This window comes from Alternaria postmessia, assembly GCF_024291825.1.
Source record: "Alternaria postmessia strain BMP 2775 chromosome Unknown scaffold_13, whole genome shotgun sequence".
Taxonomy (NCBI): Eukaryota; Fungi; Ascomycota; class Dothideomycetes; order Pleosporales; family Pleosporaceae; genus Alternaria; species Alternaria postmessia.
In genome coordinates this window covers 408532-429766 of record NW_026260086.1, presented here as the reverse complement: position 1 = coordinate 429766, position 21235 = coordinate 408532, and the positions used below count along the sequence as shown (strand labels likewise).

The window sequence follows — 21235 nt, the reverse complement described above, 5'->3', positions numbered from 1 at the left end:
GTCCGATCAAGGGCGCATATGGCCTTTTTTCCAGCGTTTTAGCTTTGACAACTTTTGGGGGCAATATACCATAACGGCGAATTTCAGCAATCATGGCGTATGTATGCGAGCGGCATGGTTTGGAGACCACCTTTTTTCTTTCCCTCACGATTATCAGCATAACTTTGAGCGATACTATGAAACCAATCTACGTTGTTTTTTACCATCCTACATCCTTTGCTCCTGGGCTGATGAATCTTTTACGTGATGCACTTACCGATTGCTCCAGCTCGCACGCGAAAACAAATCTTGTTCTCTTCTCGGTACACGGCAACATGACTGAACGATCGTAATACCATACTTCTCCACTTTCAATCCCACACAACAGGTGGGGCCGTATCTCAACACCGCGCAATCACCGACGTCACGGCGAACTTCAAGGCGAACGGTATTCATCAACACTAAACATGCATTACGAAAACAATGACGCACCAGCTACAGCAAACTCACCCCATTCTCAAAGACCCTGTACCCCAGATCTACAAATAGAAGGAGAAGAAAAAAACATTTGTTCATACAACTTACATAAACTCTCGCGTTCCTGGCGATCCGTCCATTTCGGTTTCAAAAACCGCAAATGCAAGCACAATCCCGGCACCGAGGATTCCCATGACGATCTTTTCATTTTTGTCCTCTGACAAGCAACCCTGAACCTGGTGAGGACATGAAACAAGCTTTTTGGTGCTTGGTGTCGGCCCGATGCCACGTTCGCGGGTTAAGGGGGAGGGGAAAGAGGGGAAATGAGAGGAGGGTGTGTTCACGCGCGTGTGCGTGCGTATGACTGGAACTACGTGTTTGGAGGAATAGAATTTTATGTAATCATTGGTCCTTGGACAACCAACTCTGCCTTTACAGCCTCCGGATATGTTTACGTTCCGTTGTGTGGGTTAGTCCAAGAGAAGGTGTGCTACTCTCAGCCATTGCTTGCCACAGAGCCTTTATCCCCAGAAAGTTCGACTGCAGGGTGAACCTCGGCTTGGTCTTTCAAGTGAGCGGCCCTGGCTGCTTCGCTTTGGAAGTCCAATTCGTCGGGTGTAATTGAGTTCCTCAAGTTGTCTAACGTGTCGCAGTCATGCCTGCCATATTTCGATCTCTTCCACTCATGCAGTAACCCGACCACAGACATGTGTCCATTGTTTCGTGCTCTGTAAATTGCCCTTCTGTAGTTCCTGTTGTGTTGTCCCTCGAAATCGGCTCCTGTCTTGAGGAGAAAAGTGACCATCTCAAGACTGCCTACTTCGGCGGCTATCTCAATTGCGGTCTTGCCCAATATACCTGGAGGTGCGTTGACTTCTGCTCCAGCTTTAATCTAGACAGTGACGATCTCGATGTTGCCTATGATAACTGCATCTTGAAGTAGTTTGTAGCCTACGTCGGATTCCCTACGAAAATTGACGTTCGCTCCAGCAGCTATCAATTTGCGTACCATAGACACATTCTCTCTCGTTACTGCCAACTGGAAAAGCCGCACTGTTGATCATAAAATCATCCAGTCGTTTTATGGAGTGCTTAAGACCATGCAGGCTTGGCGGGGTCCTCTGCCGTCTTACAGTCGCCATACTCAATCGCTTTTGCGAGACCAAAATACAGCCATTGTTGCATATGATCATCTCCCATGATCTGTCTCATCTCATTCGGTTTCAGGCCAGCTTCTAGGATCGCTTTTTCGAGTTCGAGATCTCTAGAGGACCATGCAGAGATGTATGCAGCAGTAAGTTGACGTTGTCGCTCCAGATATTGCTTCTTGCTCGTATCATACCATGGGAATTTCAAAAACCTCTTGAGGTAGGTGGACTTCCAAGCAAACATGGCGAGCTCGAAAGGGCTTCCGTATGGTAATATCTTATTCGAAAAAGGGCCATTGTATCGCCCAGTATACGGACTGAATCCAGTCTGAAGGAGGACGTCAACGACCTTGTCATTAGATAAAATTACAGCCCGGCTAAGAGCGGCGCTTCCTTTCTGAGATATCTGGTGATCTAACAATCTTATGCATTCAGCGAGTAATGGCCGTACCAGATGCATGGCATGTTCAATCGCATTAGCGAGAAAAGCGCAATCAGTGTACGGACAGCCGGTGAAGATTATCGCACCATGACTGGTCAAAGTCCTGATTGCATCGTCATACTCGTATTGAACTGCAACTTGCAGTACATTGAATGGATACTCGTCGAATTGATAGTTGACGGTCTCTGCTTCCTGCAAAGCCATTTCGTTTACTCCTGCATTGAGGAGTACGTCAAGTAGAGATAGGTTTCTGTCCTTCACAGCATTGAATAGAAGGGTTTCGCCAAAGCTCTTCCAGTCCTCGTCCGGATCGGTAGCAATCAGTATCCGTCGGAGAAGATCCAAATCCAGATCATCTCGAGTGCCTCTCATAATTTGATGAAAACGACGGCTTGGAATCTTGTATCGGACGATAGCCTCGACATGGATATCGATAGGTTGACTGAGGACATAATCAGTGGTTTGCTGATGCTCATGAACTTGATGTTGACTCTTTAGCCGGTCGATGTCTTGGAAGATACGGTCGGAATTGTTGGAGATGAATTCGTGCATGTACACATAAAGTGGTACTGAATATACAGGGGACCTATCAACCGTAGGAGGACAGGATAGTGACGATGGATTCTCCCTCGATTTCGTCGTCCCATCCGCAGCATTATCTCCATGCATTTTGGGCAAAGTGTCTAGGCTCGGTCCACCGTAGATCGGCCAAAAGATGGAAACTTCTTCAGGTAGCTGGTCGTTTTGGTCTCCAATATCATCCACAGCGGAAGGTTCTTCGTCATATTTTTCGATCTCTCCATAGTATCCATGCTCTGGTAATGGAATCAGTTGCAATTCGTCGTCTTCTTTGATTGGCGATGGTGTGGAGATCTCTATGTTTGGTGGTGTCTGACAGCGGGGCGAAGGATTCAATTCTATGGCATACTCTCAGTGAGCCGTCAAATTCCAATGAGCTTCCTACCTACTTGATTTATAACGAACAAGAGTGCTCTCTCGATGCCTAAGCTTTTGACGATCTAGTCTTGACTGTGGAATCGTTATACCGCGGACTTTGACAATAGTCGGGCGATGGCGTTCGTTCAAGCGGCTGAGAATAAAGTCCCACTCCTCTTTGCGCACATTCTTGGACACACGCCATCTTTTCAGGGATCTTTCGTATTGTGGTTTTCTTCTTACCAGTTAGCCTAATGTGTTTCAGTGTCGTAATCCCCTTACGTTTTTACAAAGCCTTGATTGGCCATAACACGGATAACTTCGGACAGTGGCCTATCCTGCTCTATGTATAGGTTCAGTATGTCATCCTTACGTATCGTCCATTCGGACTCGTCTTCTTCCGATCTCTTGGGCATCTTCGGATATATTCTTCTACGTGCTACCGTTATCACAACTCGGAAAGTAATATAGTAAGACGGCTCCTCGGCACTAGGCACAGCCGAGTATCGCAGTGCAGCGAAATTCGCATGACCTGAGCAAAGTCACCGGCATGCACGAAATGGTTGAAGATGGCAGTATAGTGTTTTAAAGAAGGGTGAAGAGGTATGGCTAGACAAGTGTTCAAGGTCAGAAGAGAGGGGATAGAGGCTCGTTCACCTGAGTAAAGGCGTGTGTCACGCTATTGGTCGCTTTCGAAATCATCGACCCACCGGATGCAGCAACCGCGCCTCCACGTCCTTGACCTTCCGGTGATTGGTGTATGCCAAAATCTTCGACAGCACTCGCCACTCATGCAGACGAACAGCGCTTCCGGTGTGCTGGCCAGCGGTGGGAGAGTGTTGGAAGCGATGCTAGCAAGTTCTTTTTTCAGTTCCACCAAAGGTAGTGCGAATTGGAACGCTCAATCCCGAAAAGCAAGAAGCCATTCACTGGTCGTCGGTAGCTCTCCACCAAGGCTGAGGCTAAGAATTCGTCATCGCATAGACCAGGGTTGCTGCGCCTGCCCAGGATGATTGGTCGAAGCCAGAATCTCCTTAGAATCTCTAGATCTGGTGCGCCTACCTTGAGAAACTACGCTAATGTAAGCGACAACGGCCAGGTGTCGGAGTTGCTGACATGTATGTGCAGACCGGCCGGCCGAGTCCTTTCGACCCTCTTAGGGATTATCAAACCAAGATGCGGGCGTGAACTGGTTGGTTGCTGCCATAATCTCCGTTCAAGGGACACATGATACCTGGTATATAGTAGTTCTCCTTCTCTGCTGGGTGCAAGATTAAGCAGCAGTTGCAGAGCGGCCACCGGAATCTACCTACAATCTTCATAACAACGAATGTTGGAGCTAGCAGTCATTTCAAATTTTCGAAAACAAGATACAGGCACCAATAATGGTACTGGACACTCAAAGCATTGTTGCAGTCATTGCACTGTTGATCACGTGTCCCCCTACTATCTGGCTGCTTTACAAGCTGTACATGCGATATCGACATCGAGAAAACTACGGTATATATATGCTCCCCAAGATTCTACTAATCCATATACTAAATCTGATGCGGGAATGAGTTCTCTTCTCCCTATTCACACACCAGCTCCGAGTGTACCGATATCGAGACAAAACCTTTTACTTCAGTATCAACGTTCGCACACTTGGTCGTTGCATACAACGATCATGCTAGAAGAATTGGCGTCTGCAGCTCACTATAACTCCCGTGGTAAGAGATAGCATTCCTGGGCGTCTGAACATATCACTGACCATATACAGACCTGAGACACTAGTTGAGCTCAACATAACGCAGGAAAACTACTTTCTCCGCTCCACCATGTAGAGCGCATCACCTAGATGGGGGTATCGATCGGTTTATCGGAAGCAAGCGCCGACCCTGTCCAATACAATAGGGTGAGAATCGTGGATTTGATACACGTGAAAGGTGTGTATGGGTCAAATGCTTCATTTGCTGGAGAAGTACGGGCGGATAGGATAAGTAGGTGGAACTATGTGGAGACCACCCATTGCTTGCCGTACCTAGGCCGAATGATATTTGTACTTCGGCTTGTAATGCATGCGGGTAATACGCACGAGCGAGTTGTCGCTGTTCCTTCTGGTGTGGCATTCAAGCCATGTTTCAGGTTTTGGAGACCACCGTCTAACAACAGAAGGCTTAAATAACTTTCCTTCGATACCATGCTAAATCGAAACTACCATCCTCAAGCTCTTTACTATCATACTCTCCAGCACTAAAGAAAAAAACGCCCGACAGTTTTCAAACACCCGTCTTGTCCTCCTGATTTGCCTCACACCAAATCCTCTTATAAGCAGAAGTCTCGTAGGCCTGTAAGCTTTTGGAGTGATCTTTATCTTCCATCTCCTATACGACGCCTGCCACCATCCTGTCACCAGGCCTCAGCGTCGGGACTATGCTCCCATCCCTGGCTTGAAAATCAGTAAATGGTTTCATGCCGATCCTTTGGGAGCTCTGGAAGATGAGGGATTGCTTGTATCAATTTGGGGTCTATAAGTAAGCTGTAGAAGAACACATAGCACGGAAGAGACACGATACGCTGTCTCTGACTCTGTAATATTTGGGTATTTCTTATATGGGACTTATCGATATGCCGCAAGTGTGGTTGGCTCATCAGCTGTGGTTCGCTACCGAAGCACTGTCATCGCAACGATGCTAAATGCTGAGACACAACAGTCACCGACTGACATTTTCATTATGTTTCATCAAGTTCTCCATTTCCTCCCTTTCTTCTCTATTTTGACGTACGCCTACTCCACTTGAACAACAGGTGAATAGTTAACAGCAATAATATGGAATACCTCGACAATCTAGACCATGACGCCATGAACGCATTCAGGGAACTAAATAATGACACCGTACCACTTCATCAAATATCTGCACTGAAACTATCAACCGAAATGAAAGACCTGCTCCAGTCAACCAAGCAGCGTAAGACTCCAGTCAAAGGAGCAGCTGATCGTAAGTTTGGCAACATGGACTACCTCTTCAAGCTCAGCGACCCTATCACTCGCACAATCCTCGCCTCGGCCGCCATCCTTCCCTCCCACCCCCGAATCATCCAGGGAGAAGGCGAAGACGGTATCGCGCAATTCTGCCATGTCAGCGACCTCGACATTTCAAAGATCAAGGACTGGCTGGCCAAAGAATACCCAGACATTTCCCCAATCTTTGCGCCTATTAACAAGGCACGCAAGGCTTTGTCTCTCGGTTCGGCGTACCCAACTCTTGGATACGACACTACACTGCCACATCACCGTCCTGACAGCAGGGCGTGTGAGTATCTCCCAACACAGGACCAATTCCCCGTGTGGTACTTCTTCTATGGCACGCTGGGGAATAGTTCGTTTCTGAACGAGTTGTTTGGGTTGCCGCCCGAAGAAGATCGCGCACTAGTTCCAGCTTTAATTTATGGAGGAAAGCTCAAGACTTGGGGTGGCAAGTACAATGCTCTGATCGACGACGACCCTGAATCGCGGGTTGATGGATGGGCGTATGAGGTTGTCTCGCAGGAGCAGGAACACGCCCTATGCATGTATGAAACGGCGAGGTATGAAGTAGTGAGGGTGGAGATCAAGCTAGATGGGCATAGCGGAGGGCGCTTCGTGAAAGGATGCGCATTTCGATTCGCGGGAGAGAGGGGTGAACTGGATTGAAACTTTTCCTGTGGTGAGTAAAATAGAGATGCACTGTATAACGCAGTAGCACTTGTAATGTAGTAATGTATTAAGCATTGATAGATGAGGAACATCTGTACAAATAAGATGACAAAGGTATAACTCGCCCTATGGGAAAGCAGATTCTATATCCCGGGATATGTTATGCCAGAGATACGCCATGCGCCACGCTGAAAATGTAGACAGAAAAAATGTCAAAAGATGAATCAGAGTTCGAAGTTGTCAAGCCAGTGCTTGATGACCACCCTGCCCTCGTTGAATGAAGGCTTGTTCATACGCACGATAATGGCCGCGTGGGAGTGTCGGTGGTTATGTATGTAGACCGGGTGCTTCATGAAGCCCACGTTGTCCAGCGCTTCGATCATCTTGAATTGGTCATCGGTAAGGGCCAATGTCGGGAAAATGACCTTCGCAGCATCCTTTTGCTCCTGTATCGAATCGGCGTCCGATTTGGGCTTATCCTTGCGCGAGCGCGGTGAGATGGGCTGGGTGGGAGAGGCCACATGTTCGAAGCCCTCGCTCAGATAATCTTGGCTCTGGGCATGGTTCGCGTTCTCATACATGCCCTCGGCTTCTCGTCGCATGGCAGTGATCATGTTGGGTATGCGGTAGCGTGCGTAGTCGATGCCAGATCTGCCTTCTTCGTGTAGTCTTATGCGTTGACCGCTGCGAATCGTCTGAACAGCCGAGTTGATGAGGAAGGCCGACACACCAAATGGTATGAAGACCGTCAGAACTGCGACGATCGTCGCCCGTCCCAGTATTGTCCTTGTGCCTTGCGCCAGTCGTTGTGAGAAAGCTGGGGGTTCTTCAGGCTCCTTTGGCGAGACTGGGTGATCGCCATCGACGATAACTTCCTCATAGTCTGGGATGTAGTTTATCTTGATGTCGTCTGGGTCGACGAAGGGGTCGGTTTGTGAGATGCCGGCGGTATAGTATGTGACTGTTCGGTCATTCACGACGTTTGCGTATAGACTTCGGTGCTTGAACTGCGCAAGGCCTCGGATGAAGATGCTCTCGGGGTCTGCGAGTACAGATAGGAGCGATCGGCCTGTGTCTCTAAACTTGTCGACGCCAAACAGTTGTCTGCCGCTCATGGAAAGCGTTCGCGCTCCCAAGACGTTCCATATGTGGCTGTGGTAGCCTTTGAGGGGCGTTCGCACGCCGAGATGTGGTGTCGCGAAGGTCGTGAAGTTCTAGAGAGTCAGTACACTGTGTGGTGGGGTCATGATAGAGGCACGTACGACTGGCTGTATCTTCTCGAAGACGCCTCTGTGATAGAGCAGACCGATGGCATAGCGTGCGATCAAGCCTCCTAGCGAGTAGCCGGCGACGCTGATCTTAGTTATGTCGTGTCCGGCTTTGGCTAGTTCTTCTATCTTGCCCTCGACCTCTTCTGCTACACGCTCGCCGCCAGTATCGACACCATCGTAGGTGAAGCTGCCAGCGTTGCGCTTGGCCACGAGGATGTGAAGTTTGTTTTCTGGAAATCTCTCGCCCAGTGTGGTACTGACATATTTCAGGTGCTCAGGGTTCCCCCACAGACTGGTTGCGGTCAGCGGAAGTGCTTCTTCTTGACATGATAGGAGGCGATAAGGCCTCGTACAGAGACGTACCCATGGACGAGGACACAAAGGTGGTCGGCTTTCTTGGTATCGGCAGAGGTGGACATGGCGAAAGACGTGAAGTTTGCTGGCCTGGGAATTAGGGTGGAAGGCGCAGTGTATGTATGTCGCCCCGGCGGCCAGAAGTCGTCCGTGGGAGGCGCAAGTCTGACCGAGACGCGCGCAGCCTCAAAAGCAAGTCACCTGCGGCCAGGACACCACTTATGTCACGACAAAGTAGCACGACCGTCTCGGATTGGCGTATAGATGTGCAAATGTGGTTAGAAGACAGTTGCACATCAATTGTGGGCGCTGAACAGGTGAAAGTCGGTGTTTTCGGAATGCGCAACAGTTGCATCACCGCGTCATGACGGAATTAACGATCAGATCGCCGCCGTCGCGTTCGCCCGCGTCCGTGGACCGTGGACCGTGGACTAGGGACCCTTTATTTAGCGCTAGAGAATCTACAGGGCTGAGACGCGCATCTCACCTCATCAATCACCTTCACCTTCTGGCTCACTCTAGCTCCTTTGGGATAGCTGAAGCTCATACTGGAGCTTGCTGGTAACCTTGATTGCAGCGTATTGTTGTCATACTGCACTTGATGAAGTTGATGAGGCATCAATACGGACCTCAACGCGACGGCCTCTCATCAGCCGCCTTTGCATTCACGTCAATCTTCTCTTGCGCATTGCGATATTGATTGATCAAACGTCACTCGCTCATTCCAGTGCAATATCGTGCAGTCAAGCGTGCAGCTCTCGTCGATTACAAGATCGGGCTCCATATAGTTGCGACTGTCAGCGCATAGCTACTCAGCTGTTATAGCCTGGTAGGTTACGAGCGCGTTAAGCTTGGCATTGTATCTACTTACAGGAAAGGATACACCGTAATCAAAACAAACATGTGGCCTTCGATACCAGCTTACAGGAGCTTTGCCAACATAACATGTCCCTCTGGTGCAAAATGCGAGTTGCCTCATTGCATCTTCAGTCACGAGACATCGGAACCACCTCCAGCGCGACGGTCTCCGTCACCCGTCGCAGCAAAATATGATCCAGAGCCCATCGCGAAGAGGCTGAAGCTCGATGACAGTTCAAAGGCATCCAACTTACAGGCCGCTCCAGCACCAACGCAGGCAAAGCTCAACGTTCCTGTTAACTCAGACACACCCAAGACCAAGGCACCGACACCAAACAATGCGCCCAAAGCTGCTAACACCGCACCGCCTAAGACACCCACTCCTCTTCCGGCATCTGCTACACGACCAGTGTCACCAGCACCGGTTGCTGCAGCACCCAAGATCGCTGCTAAACCTGATGCTCCTGTTACCTTGATGCCGCGAAAACTCAACAAAGAACCAGCGACCTTCACCAAGCGGGTTACTCTACTCAAGGCGCTGCATACCTACATGAAGCCCCAGAACGACAAGCTTCTCAAAGCAGTCAAGCCTGAAATCAAAGCACTACACCTATCACCAAATCAGCTTAATAAACTGGCGGTTGATGAAGAGGAAAGGATAGCTTCATCAAGTGGCTCAGTGTATGAAAATATACTCAAACAGCGACTGGTCAAGCTAAAGACCATGCCAGCGGAAGAATGGGTCAAGGAACGACGCGAAGCTATAGCCAAGGAAAGCGGAGAACCACCAAAAAAGGCACCTCCCAAGAAGGTCGATACGGGCCTTACTCCAAAGGAAGAAGTCACTTTTCTCCCCAGGCTCATCTGCCCGCAGGAAGGACTGGATAAGCATGGCTATGTGATCAAGCTGCCTGCCGACGCCGATCTCAATGAGACAAAGTTAGCGTTGGAAGCAGCGGGTGGCTGGGAACAATGCGAGCGCTGCAACACTCGTTTCCAAGTCTTCTCAGAACGAAGGGAGGAAGATGGAGCACTTACTACTGGAGGGCACTGCAAACATCACTGGGGCAGACGAATCTTCCCTAGGAAATCAAGAGGCGTTGCACCAGAACCTACAAAATTCAGCTGCTGCAATGGAGAGGTAGGATCAGAAGGCTGCACCACGCACAGCACACATGTGTACAACGTCAAAGACCCAAATCGTTTGTCGCTCATCATGCCGTTCATCGAAACGCCAGAAAATGACAAAGTCCCAAAAGATACCGCTGTGTGTTTCGATTGCGAAATGGGCTACACGACCAACGGCCTCGAGATGCTTCGTCTTACAGTCATAACATGGCCGCAGCACAAGCCTCTTATTGATGTGCTGGTGCGCCCCCTCGGACATGTATTAGACTTCAATACGCGGTTCTCGGGTATCACCGCAGACCAGTTCCTGAACGCGAAGCCGTACGATGCAGCAAACCCCAAGCCCGTCCGCAAAGACCTTCGCATCGTCGACTCACCTCACGTCGCACGAGACCTGTTTCTCTCATACGTCTCTCCCACCACCCCAGTTCTCGGTCATGCTCTCGAAAACGACCTCAACACCATTCGTCTCGTCCACCCAACCATAATCGACACCGTACTTCTCTACCCAAATCCCAGCGGTCTACCCTTCCGTTTTGGCTTGCGCAAGCTAGCATCAGATTACCTCGGTGAGCAAATCCAGCAAGGAGGCGCCGCTGGCCACGACAGCTACGAAGACGCGCGGACTACAGGCGAGCTGGTTCGGTGCAAGATCAAGGAGAGGTGGAAGCTTTTGAAGATAGATGGCTGGCAGATCAGAGACGATGGTGTGTATCCGCCTATGCCGACGGAGAAACCGCCAGAGCATGCCCCGGTTGCGCCGTCCATGGTTCCAGAGGCGAAGATGGCGGTTCTAGAAGGAAATTCTGCGCCCAAGAGGAAATTTGAGGACCATGAGGTGTAGGAGGGTGGTGACGAGGAGTTGTAAGTGAAGAATTAGCAATAGAATCTGCACTTGAGGGCATATAGCATAGCATCCAGGCGTTTGGATAACCGTATTTGGCGTGTAGCATGGCACGGAGAGCGTTGAGAACTGAAAGCACAAAACTTGGGCACGCACCCCATTCTTATTTGCTGTTCTTCATATTGTAGATACTGCAGAACGTTCCAAGTGTATACTATCAGCATGTCCTGTCTGGTACAAGGGCAATTCCTTCGTGGATGATTGACTTTCGTCCATCCCCACGGCTTGACCGCTGAGTTATACCGATCGCTTCCTCTCTCGCACGCGACGAGCTCGACTCTTTTATCCTCCCACTATCTTCTTGTATGCTTGGCTTCCTCTGCCGGCTTCGTCGGCGCGCATATGTCCGTCTTGTGTAGATGTGATGGTTGACGCAATTGCTCTCCTCGTCCCCCTCATCCTACTTTGGCCGCGTCTAGTCCCTGCACACCTTCCAGTCCTTCTTTGGTAGGTTCATACACAATATCCGTGTCTAGTTCCTTCATGACGCCTATCACGACGCCTATGCTCTCGATGAAGCCGTTGACGGCGACGCGTAGCATGCGATTCGTGGTTGCTGCGTATTCTACCTTGAGGACGCTTTCTTGAGGGGATTCGGGCGACGTGCTGAGGGAGAAGGCGCGGCGGACGAGGGGTGAGAGTTCGGCATCAACAGAGATGGCGCGTTGGGCGGTTTGGGCGAGGTGCGCGGAGGGGAAGGGTATGTTGAGGGTGCTGGGCGTGCATTAGTATGTATGGTAAGAAGTCGATGTGGGTGGGTCTGTACAGAGTGCAGGGAAAGTCGTCATGTTTCCAGTCTTTTTGGTCCGCCATGTTGGTTCCTTGGGTAAATCGTCTGGTGCTGAAGGTAGCCCGATCTTCGCGATGAGGCTCAAATGGCAAAAGTGTGGGGGAGGGGTAGATGCCATCTCGATGCGGCAAAGCGCGACCAGTGGAGCTATGACCCGCGGCCCATGCCAGGTACATGTCGAGAGCGTCATACATCATCATTTGCATCTGTTAGCTGAAATGTACAAACGCGTCATGCGTCATTCGCTCTTGCATACCTCGGTCTCCGCCAAACTTTTGCTTCCTTGCATCCATCCCCCTTGACATCAAACATTCAATCAACCCAATCGACACATACTCGATATACCCTCATCTACGTAATATACAGCTACAAGCTACGAATTCAATGACCATGTTCCGCAACACCATGATCCGATACACAAGAACCCTTCGCTTCAGCGTCCCGTCCGCACGTCCTTTCTCCCTCTCCGCCTCAAGAAGGGTCGAGCAATACCCGAACAACGCGAGCACCAACTCAAAGACCAAGACGGACAAGTACGATAGCGACAGCCCTCACGCGGTACAAGAGAAGGTCAAGCAAGGAGACACACACAACGTCCAGGAGAGCAATGCAAAGGCCGGATTAGAGTAAGTCATCCCCAGCGGTGTGCATACTGCATTGTGCAAGAGGAGCAAGGGAACGAGAGTGGCATTATCGTAACGTGCGGCTAATACCATCCAGCAGCGCGCAAAAAGAGGGCAGCGGTGGTCATGCGACTGAAGGAAAGGACTCGGCTGGCGGAAAGGAGAAGGCGAAGAAGGAGTTCCCTGAAGCGCCGGACCCAGCTATTGGCATGCAGGACGAGAGAGGTGGACGTGGTGCTTAGGTGCATGCTGGTGCACACAAAGGAACAGTCTTGAAGGACCAGAGGATTGAGGCAGGCAGACTACATCCACCAGGATCGACGGGCCCATCCGGTCGGCCATATAACACAATACAAAGGAGCTGTTGCCAAGTCCGGCCATCTTACCATGACCACTTGTTGGTGTGATGGATTGGCTAACCACAGGGCGCAAGGTTTACATCACGTGGAGGAACTCCTCGTCATGTCGGCTCTGTCTTCGCCGTACGTCTAACATGCAAGGAGCGACAAAGGAAAGACCACACCACATGGTCGCATATTGAGAATGAAAGAAGTTGCTGCTAATCAATCTAGGTAACAAGAACGCAACTCCACTCTTCTCTATAAGTTGATAAAGACTCGAAATCTCATCCCTATCTCTACTGTGTCTCGCAGCTGACCATCAGCCTGAAGAAATCGTTCTCACCTTTGAACTCTATTAACGAAACCAAGCCATCATCACCATGAAGGTCGCAGTTCTCCTCATTACAACCCTGGTAGCTCTTGCCAGTGCCACACCCGTCATCTCTCTCGAGCCTAGACAAAGCATCATCACCGACGACCCCACCAAAATCTGTAATGAGTGTAAAGCAAAGATATCTACTTGCACAAAGGTAAGTCTATCTTTCTTTAATCCTTCTCTCTTCCCCTTTTTCCCCTTTCGGTGTTGAAGCCTTCCTCGGTCTGATTCCTTCTCCCACGACAAATGGAAAGGCGCACAACCAAGGCAGATAACCGTTGTCGCAATACTGTGACTAATCTGAATCATAGCAAATTTTGTTTATTATTCTCTGCCCCAACGGCGGTACGGGGACAATGTGCTATAACCATTGCATGTGCAAGGCTGCTAGGGAAAACATCCTGTGCAAGTCGGCTTGTGGGCTGAACTGCCCTTGAAACTCGCCATAAATGATGGGCCACGAGCGGTTACCACATCACAGACGTCAACGAAACACCGGGGTCAAGTGAGCAATGACGCTGCATGCTGGTAGGACGGGTGGTCTAGGTGGTGATTGGAGAATGTGATGGGTTGGTTTTGGGGTTTGTCGTAGTACGAGGAGGTGATACACGTACATCGGTTCAACCCCTAACGGAATGAGCGAGGTATCTGGTAATCGCGGTTCCTATGATGCTTGGATGGGATGGTTTGTTAGTTCAGGACGCTACACCTCTTGGAGAAGAGGTAGTACCGTCATAGCGATGATAGGGATATTTGATACAAGTCAATGTGTTGTTTTCTTTGTCTCGTACATGTTCTTATCTAAAACTCTTACCTCCCTCAATCTTCATCCTTGACCTAAGCCGCTTCGTATTTCCATTCCAACCATGATTCACTACTCCCTACGTGTTGCCTTAACGACTCTCCTTTTTGCCATCTTCACGCTCCTTGTCACCGATACCCTCGCAGCAACACCTCCCCTCGACCAACCCATCCCCAACCCACCATCTTTCCCTCCCATATATCACAAATCATCGACGCTGTCTAGTATCAGACGCGATACGCACGACCAACGCGACAATCGGAGAATGGAGGCGAACAAGTGCGTTCGGTGCAAATATACTAGAGTGAGTCTGGTGGTATCTAGCCTGATAGAAGCTAATAAAAGTACAGAAATGCCGTGACCCAGTTACTGGATGCCCTTGAGCATGAAACTGCGAGGTTAGTGAACCGGATGCGCGGTATGGAAATGCTTGTGCATTTGATTGTGGCAGGGATAGGGTTGGCTGACAGCGAGGAAATGGACTCGGTCTGAGTCTAGATGTCTGCCTAAATGATATACTACGTTCCGTAATTGTTGAGTAACTACAATAACCACTAGCTTGTTCGTTCATCTTCATTCTTGTCATCATCAGATACCTTGAACCTATTGGTCCTGACACAGCATAATATTCAGGACCTGCTGCGTTGGCAAAATCGGGTGCATGCTCCAGAACCATACGCGTACTGGTCACTTTGATCCGAGAAAACCCATCGTTCACTCTTGGAGTACCTTTGTAACCCTGAAGTTGACACCGTAGTTATAATTCTTGTCGAAACCTAGACCAAAGTCTCGGTATGGAGTGATGTTCTCGATGGAAGAGTCCACAAGCTCCAGGTCAAAGTTTTGGACCATAGCTGCGACGGTAAGGTAAAGTTCGGCGTATGCAAGACTAGGTCATGTTAGTATTCTTGCATCGTACAAGAAGCATAGATAGCCTACTTTATGCCAAGACAGGCTCTACTGCCCTTCGTGAAGGTGACCAAATACTTGTCGAGATATTCTCCACGGGCTTTTGCTTCAATCCATCGCTCAGGCCTATACACATGGGGATCAGGGAAAACGTCGGGGTGGCTATTGAGTAAATATGGCATTGCACCGATGGTAGTCTAGAATCATTTCAGACCTCTCAAGCTCTCAAGCAGGTTCTGTAACTTACGCCGGAAGGTATGAGCATGTCCTTGTAAGCAAGCGGCTCGACAAGTAAGCGTGGAAAGCGACTTGTGAAGGGAGATTCGTATCGAAGTGACTCATTGATGACCGCTGTCTAGTATGCATTAGGAGGCACATATAGCAAAATGTAGCAAATGACTTACCAGATACGGTAGAGATTCAAGCTGGGTCCAGGTCGCGTTCTTGTACGGTTGTAGCTCTGCACGCAGTTTGGCCAGGATTTCGGGATACAGAATCAAGTAGCACATGGTAGCTGTCAAGGTTCTGGCAGTGGTATCCACCCCGGCGATCAGGATGGTTGAGCTCTCATCTGTCAGTCGTTGAAGTGTCCTCTCTTGTGCGGGTATCTTGGAGCTGACTAGTGCGTCGAACACCGTCCGGGGTTTGGTTGGTTCTTCTCCTTCCATGCTTTTCTTAAGTGCCGCTTTTGAGTATCCTGCAATTCTTGTTTCGAAGTCCAGAAAGCTAACCATGGAAGGGCTGATGCGGGCGACTAGCCAGGCTGGAAGATGTGTAATGAGTCGGTCAATGCCAGGAAGAAACCGTCGCACGTGTTGAATCATCAATATGGCTTTAACATCTCGTTCGAGCTCGCACGGGAATCCAGGTTTGTCGAGATTACCAAAACTCTCGCCATATGCATAGTGTGAGATAACGTCGATCGCTAGACTGCCAAACACGAGAGGCCCAATAAGGGTTTCTTCAGTATGGTTGGCTTCCTTTAAAAGGGTCACCAACTTATCAACTTTAGACTGAATGATTGATTCCAGGTCTGAGATGGATCTCTTCGAAAACAGATTGGCAATATAGCCGCGGCGTTGCCGATGTAGTTCATGGTCGTTAGTAGAGATCACCGATGTGCGTACGATGGTTGTGAGATCAGGGCATTTGTTGCGCTTCTGTCCACCACCTGAATAGACCTTGTCATAAAAGAAGGGGTCGTTGAGGGAGAGCTCATCAGGATTGACTCGTATAAGTGGGCCTGCCTATTATGAACACATACTTCTACAGTGGAGTGCGCGTATTGGGAAATGCTCACCATATTCCTCGTGCATCTGGATAACCTTCTTGTAATATTGCCCACCATGTATGATGTCGTAGTAGAATTGAGGAAGGTATGATCCAGCTGCCCAGCGTGGACCAGGGAAGCTGGCCAAAGGGTGGAAGAAGAGGTTATAGATAGTCTTGATAAGCCAGTATGTAATGACGAGCACAATGAAGCCCCCGACTACGGTGAGCTTATCTACCTCCTTCATGCTCTGGGGAGTGACAGTAGTCATTGTTGCAGTTACTTTTGAGTTTTGAGAGATGGCTAGAGGGATTCGAAGAGACTGTGAACAAACGGGGTGGTGAACACGAAGCGGGGCTATTTGATTGTTTGCATTGCCTACACGAATAGTCTTGGTGGCTAACTCACACGACCTCTTGTTGAGAAGCGGGGTACCTTCATTGTCCTTTCCCAAGTTTGCGTTTGCGTATGCGCACAGCTATTCGTTCCTGTGGTCGGAGCTGCCCAAAAGCGGACTCTCGCAGCACAGGCATCGCAGCATCGGTCGCCTCTGGGTCACATAACTGTACCTCGAATTCACTCATGACGACAGCCAGAGTGGCTGCTTGTATGGCTCTGGTATAGTCGCTAGCAATTCCAAAGCTTTGTCGGTCGTAAAAGATAGGGGCCAGCAGCTCGAGGTTCTGCGCATCGAACCTTCCATTCTCGACACGGGTTCCGCTCTTCCGTTGGCCTCGCGCTTTGGGTCCATTATCATCGGGGATCAAGAAGCGTTCAGGCCAAAACTCATCTAATGGTTTCTCAACAGTACGTGGCCGTGCATTTGCCCAGGCCTTGGTATCCAGTGCGATATCATGCGAGAAGGAAATTGTGTTGCATGCCTTGGGTAGTTTCCATTGGCTACCGATGGAAACTTCGGCGAACTCGTTGGCACATGTCATGTATTGTGCGACACGGAGGCGGCTTATTTCCGCCTGTAACGATTGAACGAGGGGCAAGGCTGCAACCCCATTGACGTCATATGTGGTCGCCTTCGACGATTGTCGCTCAGAGACGATAGTAGTGATGCGTTCCGCCAGATACGGTTTGCGTAAAACTTCTATTATTGACCACACAGCGGAAGGAACCAGATCAACATTCGAGCTGTAGAGCATGTCAGAACTTCTTGATGCTTGGTAGATAATGCATCCCCAGATGATGCTTACCAGTGCATGATGTCCAACATCTCCGCTGTCCTAGCTTCAAGAGGTAACGGGGCTTTCGCAAGTAAGTCATCGCGTTCTTGAATGAATTTGGATCCCTTATGTTCATTCCAATCCATGTCGTCACTACCGATCTTTGCAAATTCCGTGCCGCTATGGTTAGCTTTCAACCACTTCTCGACGCCTTTGTATAGTCGATCGCGTGGCTCCCTATATGCCGTTGAATTTGTGAACCATGGCATCCCCGGCACGAAGCCCTCAATGGCATCTTCAAATTTCCAGTAGTCCTTGATGAGTCCAGAATATTGCTTGAAGATTGCTGAACCGAAGAGGGTCTCCATAGAACACCTTGTGAGGACTTGCTGGAAAAACGACCAGCTGTCTTCTATCTGTGTCCAGCTGCCGACTTGAAACATCTTGTTATTCAGATTGCGCGAAAGAGTTGCAGCGTAGAGGTCGGTCAAGGTTCTCAAGGACTCTCCTTCTAGGTACTTTTGCGTTGATGCTATGCGCGCACGCTCGATGGCTCCTTGATCGACGGCCGCATTGGTGTATAGATTTGCTACAGCTTGAGGAGAACCCAGAATGATCTCGTACATATTCTTCCCGGTGATGACTGGATTTCGCTTCTCATATGCCTGGATAGCCTGCTTCATCTGCTCCGGATCTCGAAGAACGATGAAGGGCTGCAAGCCCGCCCTGACGGCAAACGGTGCGAAGCTGCCATAGTCCTTGCTGACAAATGTTAGCACTCACAATCTAGTGTATACATGGATGATCGTACAGTAACCTCGCGAAATACTTCTGCGGTCCGTCATACGCTATACTGAAAGCATGGAAAACCCCTGGGAACAGATACGGAATTGTTGGCGGCCTGCTCCCTGATGCGGTATGTTTCGCATTTTGGTAGAACAACGTTGTGGAGACATAGTAAGTTAATGCAGGTGTGACGATCAGCAGGACAGCTAAGAGGAGAAACATTGCTGGTGAGATAAGAGATGAGACAGGTCAAGGCTGTGACGAGCTCCAATTAGGCAGAGTGGATCCCTGCGCATGCTTAGCGGCGGAATTTCCGGGTCCGCTTCACGCCACCTATACAACCGACAATCGATCTTCCTGAACAAACATGGAGCATACATCGTTACAATTCTTTTTGTATTGTTTTACATACTCACGATAGCTTGTATCTTGCTACAGCTTAAGGTGTTACGGAATTGCCGAGTAACCTGCCTATTTCCTCAGCAATCGCCAATGTCTTCTCCTCGCTGAGCCTCTTTCCGATGACTTGAATAGCAACTGGAGCACCGTGGTATGCTTCGGGGTCGTATTCGGCCTGGACAGCTGCATCCATGTCGTTCAGAGGCTCATAGTCTGCACGCTTGGCATCGATTTTGCTATCTGCAAAAGTGACCGGGACAACGACGCTCGTAAAGTCGAGTAAGTTGATGGCAGACGCGTAGCCATAGTACTTGAACTGGTTGTGTCGGATAGCAGCGGTTGGACTGATAGGAGCAACGATGCAGTCAAGTTCGCAACCATGCTCGGCCTCGACCTCTCGCCATCTGGACAGATACTGCATCTGGTAATCCCACTTCTGTAAATGGATATCCCACACATCGTTCAAGTCAGCCTTTCGCATATCTGGGTTGAGGAGTTCTTTGATGTTTGGAATTCCTGGCTCTCCCGAAGCGTTGATGTCCTTCATTACGTCCTGTCTGATTGTCAGCTGGTGTAAAACACCTAGGCGTAGCTGCGCAAGAGCTAAAGAGAGGAGTTATTACCGTGGAGCCATCTGCTCCATAGATCTTGTTAGCAAGATCGACAGCAAAATCATGTTTGTATGGAGTCCAGGGTAGAACCTTGTGCTGACTTCTTTCCAAGACGTCCATTACGCGTTCGATTCCACGTAGGACAGGAGGATGTGGGAGAACCTGTGCTTTTAGCGAAAGCAATTGTATTGCATTTCGGTCTGAGACTCACGTTGCCGTCGCATGTGTAGTAACCGATGGTCAGGCCGGATGAATTCAGCTTTGCCTTCAGAGCATCTTCTAGGTTGTACCTCCAAGGCAATGGGATGACTTTGGAGTCGTAATTCCAGGGCTCTTCGCGGAGCACCGATGTGAAGAATAATCTCAAGTCTTGACAGTCAGCTTCTCGATCAGCAGGGACGTGCGTCTTGTTCACTTACCAGACGCAGAGTGAGCAATAGGTCCGACGACACTGTGGATGGTTTCTTGACCTTCCATGCTGTTCGCCATGTTTGCGTAGGGCATTCGACCATGACTAGGACGGATGCCGTATAGGAAGTTGAAGGCGGATGGGATTCTGATAGAGCCGCCAATATCAGTTCCAACACCGATGATGCCTCCACGGAGGCCGATCATAGCTCCTTCTCCTCCCGAGCTTCCTCCGCACGACCAGTTCTTGTTGCGCGGATTTGTGGTCCTTCCGATGATGTTGTTGACAGTCTCACAGACCATCAAGGTTTGAGGGACACTTGTCTTGACATAAAAGACAGCACCTGCCTTGCGAAGAAGTTCTGTAAGAACGGAGTCTTTTTCATCATACTTTCCCAGCCAGGAAACGTAGCCCATGCATGTTTCTTTTCCCTAATGCAACCATGTCAGGTTTGTCGCTCGCGGTATACTTGAGAGTTGATTGCACCGAACATAGGGAAGAATATCATACCTTCACTCGCAGTTGGTCTTTCAAAGAGATTGGAAGACCATGTAAAGGTCCAACAGTCGTGTTGTGCTCCGCGTAATACTTGTCTAGATCTCGAGCCTGTGCGAGAGCCTCCTCGGGGAAGAACTCGTGTACACAATTCGTCTGCAGCCACTTGTTAATCGCTGGGTCTGCCACAGTAGTATAGTTGGTCTTACCAACTGCTGTGCTAGGGCAGCTCTTTTACAGAAGGCGAGTGTGACATCCACGGACTTGAGCTTTCCTTCAGCCATTTGTGCAACGAGTTCAGTGGCCGAAGACTCGGTCAGCTCGATTTCTCGCGCAGAAAGAAGCCCTGATGCTTTCGGAAATGCGAAGACATTGTCATCGCTTGGAAGGTCTCGAATCAACCATTCCGAAGGTATCGTGCTGGCGATACGAGTTCGTTTGTCTGCAGCAAGCTCCTCCCAACTAGAAGTCATTTTTGCTTTTGTCTGAGCTAGTTGAGCAACCAATAACCAAAGTTTAGTCTCGAATGTGTTCGATTCAATCTATAGACGCAGGTTGAAGTGCAGGGACGTGTTCGTGGTGGTGACGTCGGACCAAAGGATGGTGACGATGGTCTACCTCATGTGGGGTTGATCGCTTGTACCTTCTGCAACGGAACCCACCCCCACGGAGATGCGCGAACCCCTCTTTTCGAACATATTTGTACCACTGAGGTTCGTGCAAATCCCTCATCGAGGCGATACAACACGATATTAGACTTCGCTATGTAAACAGAGTGTAGAAGTTGCCGGTTTCAAAATTCACACATGTTCTGTTCGGGGCCAAAGGTCCTAGGGTCTGAGGGAGCCAGCTATGCATTGCGTCATTCCACAACTCACAACGCTCGTTCCACGCTTCTCACGCAGTCGTTATCGCCTTTGACCTCTTACCACCAGGTCTTATTCATACTTACCTCTCAAGAATGATACAAATACTGCAAAAGTAGGCAACATAGGTACCCGTAATATGTTACCTAGAGAGCGTACCTTATCTACGATTTTAGCTGATATCGAACAGAATATGCACCACGCCACAGG

General features: G+C 49.5%; 9 protein-coding genes across 9 annotated transcripts; 4 read left to right on the top strand and 5 right to left on the bottom strand.

Moving 5' to 3' along the window:
* Window positions 1-952: 952 nt before the first annotated feature.
* On the bottom strand, window positions 953-3398 carry J4E82_003202 (uncharacterized protein; the record flags this gene model as incomplete). The annotated part of the gene is made up of 5 exons (XM_051729491.1): window positions 953-1348; window positions 1466-1509; window positions 1590-2963; window positions 3015-3217; window positions 3265-3398. 5 exons carry the CDS (start codon window positions 3396-3398, stop codon window positions 953-955), a joined length of 2151 nt encoding a protein of 716 aa, XP_051590875.1.
* A 2393-nt stretch (window positions 3399-5791) lies between these two features.
* J4E82_003201 (uncharacterized protein) lies at window positions 5792-6655 on the top strand (the record flags this gene model as incomplete). Its single annotated transcript, XM_051729490.1, has 1 exon — window positions 5792-6655. The coding sequence occupies one exon, from the start codon at window positions 5792-5794 to the stop codon at window positions 6653-6655; it is 864 nt and encodes a 287-aa protein (XP_051590874.1).
* A 227-nt stretch (window positions 6656-6882) lies between these two features.
* J4E82_003200 (uncharacterized protein) lies at window positions 6883-8348 on the bottom strand (the record flags this gene model as incomplete). The annotated part of the gene is made up of 3 exons (XM_051729489.1): window positions 6883-7872; window positions 7921-8221; window positions 8293-8348. 3 exons carry the CDS (start codon window positions 8346-8348, stop codon window positions 6883-6885), a joined length of 1347 nt encoding a protein of 448 aa, XP_051590873.1.
* An 836-nt stretch (window positions 8349-9184) lies between these two features.
* Window positions 9185-11113, top strand: J4E82_003199 (uncharacterized protein; the record flags this gene model as incomplete). Its single annotated transcript, XM_051729488.1, has 1 exon — window positions 9185-11113. The coding sequence occupies one exon, from the start codon at window positions 9185-9187 to the stop codon at window positions 11111-11113; it is 1929 nt and encodes a 642-aa protein (XP_051590872.1).
* A 455-nt stretch (window positions 11114-11568) lies between these two features.
* On the bottom strand, window positions 11569-11986 carry J4E82_003198 (uncharacterized protein; the record flags this gene model as incomplete). Its single annotated transcript, XM_051729487.1, has 2 exons — window positions 11569-11887; window positions 11940-11986. The coding sequence occupies 2 exons, from the start codon at window positions 11984-11986 to the stop codon at window positions 11569-11571; spliced, it is 366 nt and encodes a 121-aa protein (XP_051590871.1).
* A 361-nt stretch (window positions 11987-12347) lies between these two features.
* J4E82_003197 (uncharacterized protein) lies at window positions 12348-12828 on the top strand (the record flags this gene model as incomplete). Its single annotated transcript, XM_051729486.1, has 2 exons — window positions 12348-12589; window positions 12684-12828. 2 exons carry the CDS (start codon window positions 12348-12350, stop codon window positions 12826-12828), a joined length of 387 nt encoding a protein of 128 aa, XP_051590870.1.
* A 1341-nt stretch (window positions 12829-14169) lies between these two features.
* Window positions 14170-14597, top strand: J4E82_003196 (uncharacterized protein; the record flags this gene model as incomplete). The annotated part of the gene is made up of 2 exons (XM_051729485.1): window positions 14170-14409; window positions 14472-14597. 2 exons carry the CDS (start codon window positions 14170-14172, stop codon window positions 14595-14597), a joined length of 366 nt encoding a protein of 121 aa, XP_051590869.1.
* Window positions 14598-14819: 222 nt separating this feature from the next.
* On the bottom strand, window positions 14820-16555 carry J4E82_003195 (uncharacterized protein; the record flags this gene model as incomplete). Its single annotated transcript, XM_051729484.1, is given in 6 exon segments — window positions 14820-14994; window positions 15045-15211; window positions 15262-15369; window positions 15419-16257; window positions 16315-16534; window positions 16547-16555. 6 exon segments carry the CDS (start codon window positions 16553-16555, stop codon window positions 14820-14822), a joined length of 1518 nt encoding a protein of 505 aa, XP_051590868.1.
* Window positions 16556-16721: 166 nt separating this feature from the next.
* On the bottom strand, window positions 16722-20632 carry J4E82_003194 (uncharacterized protein; the record flags this gene model as incomplete). The annotated part of the gene is made up of 8 exons (XM_051729483.1): window positions 16722-17427; window positions 17490-18221; window positions 18713-19197; window positions 19268-19417; window positions 19467-19624; window positions 19675-20095; window positions 20175-20315; window positions 20369-20632. The coding sequence occupies 8 exons, from the start codon at window positions 20630-20632 to the stop codon at window positions 16722-16724; spliced, it is 3057 nt and encodes a 1018-aa protein (XP_051590867.1).
* Between the last annotated feature and the right edge of the window lie 603 nt (window positions 20633-21235).